This window comes from Aspergillus brasiliensis (assembly GCF_001889945.1).
Source record: "Aspergillus brasiliensis CBS 101740 unplaced genomic scaffold ASPBRscaffold_74, whole genome shotgun sequence".
Classification (NCBI taxonomy): domain Eukaryota; kingdom Fungi; phylum Ascomycota; class Eurotiomycetes; order Eurotiales; family Aspergillaceae; genus Aspergillus; species Aspergillus brasiliensis.
Window position 1 is genome coordinate 1 of NW_027137514.1, and position 2,810 is coordinate 2,810.

General features: G+C 44.9%; 1 protein-coding gene across 1 annotated transcript; it reads right to left on the minus strand.

Annotated features, from left to right (window-relative positions):
* Nucleotides 1-144: 144 nt before the first annotated feature.
* ASPBRDRAFT_49779 (uncharacterized protein) lies at nt 145-1,601 on the minus strand. The gene has a single exon (XM_067626419.1). The coding sequence runs from the start codon at nt 1,571-1,573 to the stop codon at nt 458-460; it is 1,116 nt and encodes a 371-aa protein (XP_067472694.1). The 5' UTR covers nt 1,574-1,601; the 3' UTR covers nt 145-457.
* Between the last annotated feature and the right edge of the window lie 1,209 nt (nt 1,602-2,810).

Here is a 2,810-nt window from a genome sequence, read left to right on the forward strand (position 1 = left end):
ATTTGACTGTTGTCCCGTTGTGCAGATTTCCCTACTAGAAAAAACATTAATCGACGGCTTTACCAGATTATCATTGCCTAAATTATCTTATTTTCACTGTTGCTTCACATGTGCAAATGGCTTTTGATGACTATTTATTATCGAGTAAAATAACCACTAAGCTAATGTTGGATTCCCCATTTAGGTCTAGCGTCACACATAACACTCAGAGCTCTTAGATAGCTTCGTCTTGGAGTTTCTTCTAAGAATCAAGCATCTCGATGATGTCTCCTTTCTCTCTAGGTCTCTAACAGCTAAAAAGGTGTCTAGACTACCAACTTTAACTTAATACAGTATGTTTCTAGGTCGACATTTATAAACTATAGGCCTGTCCCTGCGTGCGCTTAGCGCAGGCAGCGTTATGATTAATAGTTGCATCGGGAGCTTTCAGCCAGTCACAGCGACGTGAAATAATCTCCTACTTCTTCCCTTTTTCAACTCTTCTCAGTATTCTCCATTTGCGCCAGTAGCGGCGACTGCGTTGTACCGATTCAGAGGTAAATGAACCTGCAAGATCCAGATACTGCAGTCGTTCATTGGCTGCCGTAGCTTTATCTGCATCCGAATGTTTCCCTCTAAAATTTGTGAGGATGTTGAGAAGAACAATAATAAAACCAGTAACTCCAATAACGAATGGTATCAATTGACCTGTAGTCTTGATCGAGTATACCCCTCGGATCGAATTCCAGTAAAGGGTTAGCTCTATCCCCAAAATTGAATATATCAGGGTACTAGCGCTCAAAACGGCGGCGATCATTGACGAGGTAGGCTCGATATGATTAGTCGTCTTTGGAGTGAAATCGTGTAGAGAAAGGAATGCAGATCCTCCAATACCCTTTGGTTCTAGCTTCCTGATTATCTTTAATATCCGATGAACATAACGTAGGTAAAGTGGCCCGACAGTGTATGATAGTGCCAGTAAAACTGACAAAAATGCGAAGAACCTTCTTACGGACGGGTCAAATAATGACACCTTGGCGAAAAGAAACCCGTGCGTGCCGCACGGCGTTTCGTGAAAGTTGTTGAATATCCCACGGAGCCAAAACCAGCCGCAGTAGATGCTCCCAGCTGCAATGGCTCCCATAACGGTAATCGCCCTCAGTTTTTGCTCCTTCCGTCCGACAAGAAAGTCCATTAGGATATTGGGCCTCCCAAATCCACTGATTAACACCGTGTATGCGCCACCAAAGATAATGTATGTGAGGACGAAAATTTCGACAGCAAATGTAGGCTCTGACTGGACAGTTATAACGATAACTGCAATTGTAAGAGCGATAGTAAACACGGCGTAGTTCTGCATTATTTCGTCACGACCATCTAGGTCCAGGCCATAGATCAGAGAAGACGAGATCCATTGGAGATAAATACCGAGGCGGATACCAAGCCCATAGAGGTCAGGATTCCCATCGAAACCGCAGGTGTCACGCTTCCGTGGACTTTCATTAATGACTGGCAAAGGAACGGCTTCGCTCAGTACGGCATTTCCAGATAAGAACCAAACCCAAATGCCTGGGTTTGCTAGTGCGCGTCCCATGTTAATAGAAAACTGATGGATGCCCCAGGGCAAGTTGTTAACTGACAGTTGGGTGGAGGAATCCCACTTAAATGCAAGTAACTAACGCAATGCTGGCTGGGGTAGCGATGTCTCGGATGTTCCATGTGTCCGTAATCCCCATGATTGGTTGAGTCCATGCAAGATTTATTAAACACCGATGACTCCACTCCGACTCCCGGCGATTGTGTGACGTGTCCGATGCTTCATATTTGAGTTTTGTTGGTTATGGCCACGGACATATCGACTACACACGAATATGGAGGTCTGATTCTTCTATCTATCCAAAATAGGAAATAACATAATCCACGGTTAAGCGGCCCACACGGTCAGGCGGCCCACCCCCCTGCCCGAACTGCTCAATATCATCAAAATGAAGCATTTGATTCAACACAAACGCTTATAATATTGTTATCTAACTAATTACTAGATGGTTTAGAACACTGCGTACGTCGGTAACCATGATGATTGTGATTGGTTGATTACGCCAGCAGAACACCGTCCCAGCCGCCCCGAAGGCAGCTATGCGGCTTGTCTCCTAGTGACTGCCAGCTTCAGTCTAAGTACATAAATCCACAACAAAGTAGGGTCAAACTAGATTAAAGATAGACAGAATAACCCCAAAAAATCTAGTAAGCCGGTGCATCGTGGACTCCATGCATTGCTGCTATGGTGCCTGATTGTGTCCTGGAATGCAATTGGGGGACGGGTTCCAGCTGGCTACCACCAGGAGGCCTAGTTGTAGCAACGGTTCAGGGTCTCCATAGGTCCTGGATGAGTAGATCATGTTGTCCCAGAAGCAGGCTGGTATCGTGTCTTTTGTGTCTGGCGGATGTAGGTTCCGGTTGAGTCCACCTAGTTAGGCATTCTCGGTCCGGCTCCTTCCATCCGATATACTGAATACCGAGTGGACGCTGACTAATAATAAAATCCGCGTGACATTTTGGAGCCTGAGGTAATAAAGCCAAGATACCCAACCAAGATTCCTAGCGCCGCACAAAATATGTGTATTCTCACTTGAAAGTACAATACGGGATATATTCCGGAAAATTATTGCTCCTCGCCATTCTAAATGTAATTTGGTCAGATTTCCGGCTGGGTTGCGGAAAGAATGAAAGAGTATGCAGTAGGGACACCAGTTTCCAGCCACCCTGTAAAGCATCCAATGGTTATAAGAAATGAAAATATTTCAGCTTTCTATTATTTCTATAGATAGTGG

Coding starts and splice junctions, on each gene's coding strand:
- ASPBRDRAFT_49779 (XM_067626419.1), bottom strand. CDS start 1,573: ATGGGACGCGCACTAGCAAACCCAGGCATTTGGGTTTGGTTCTTATCT.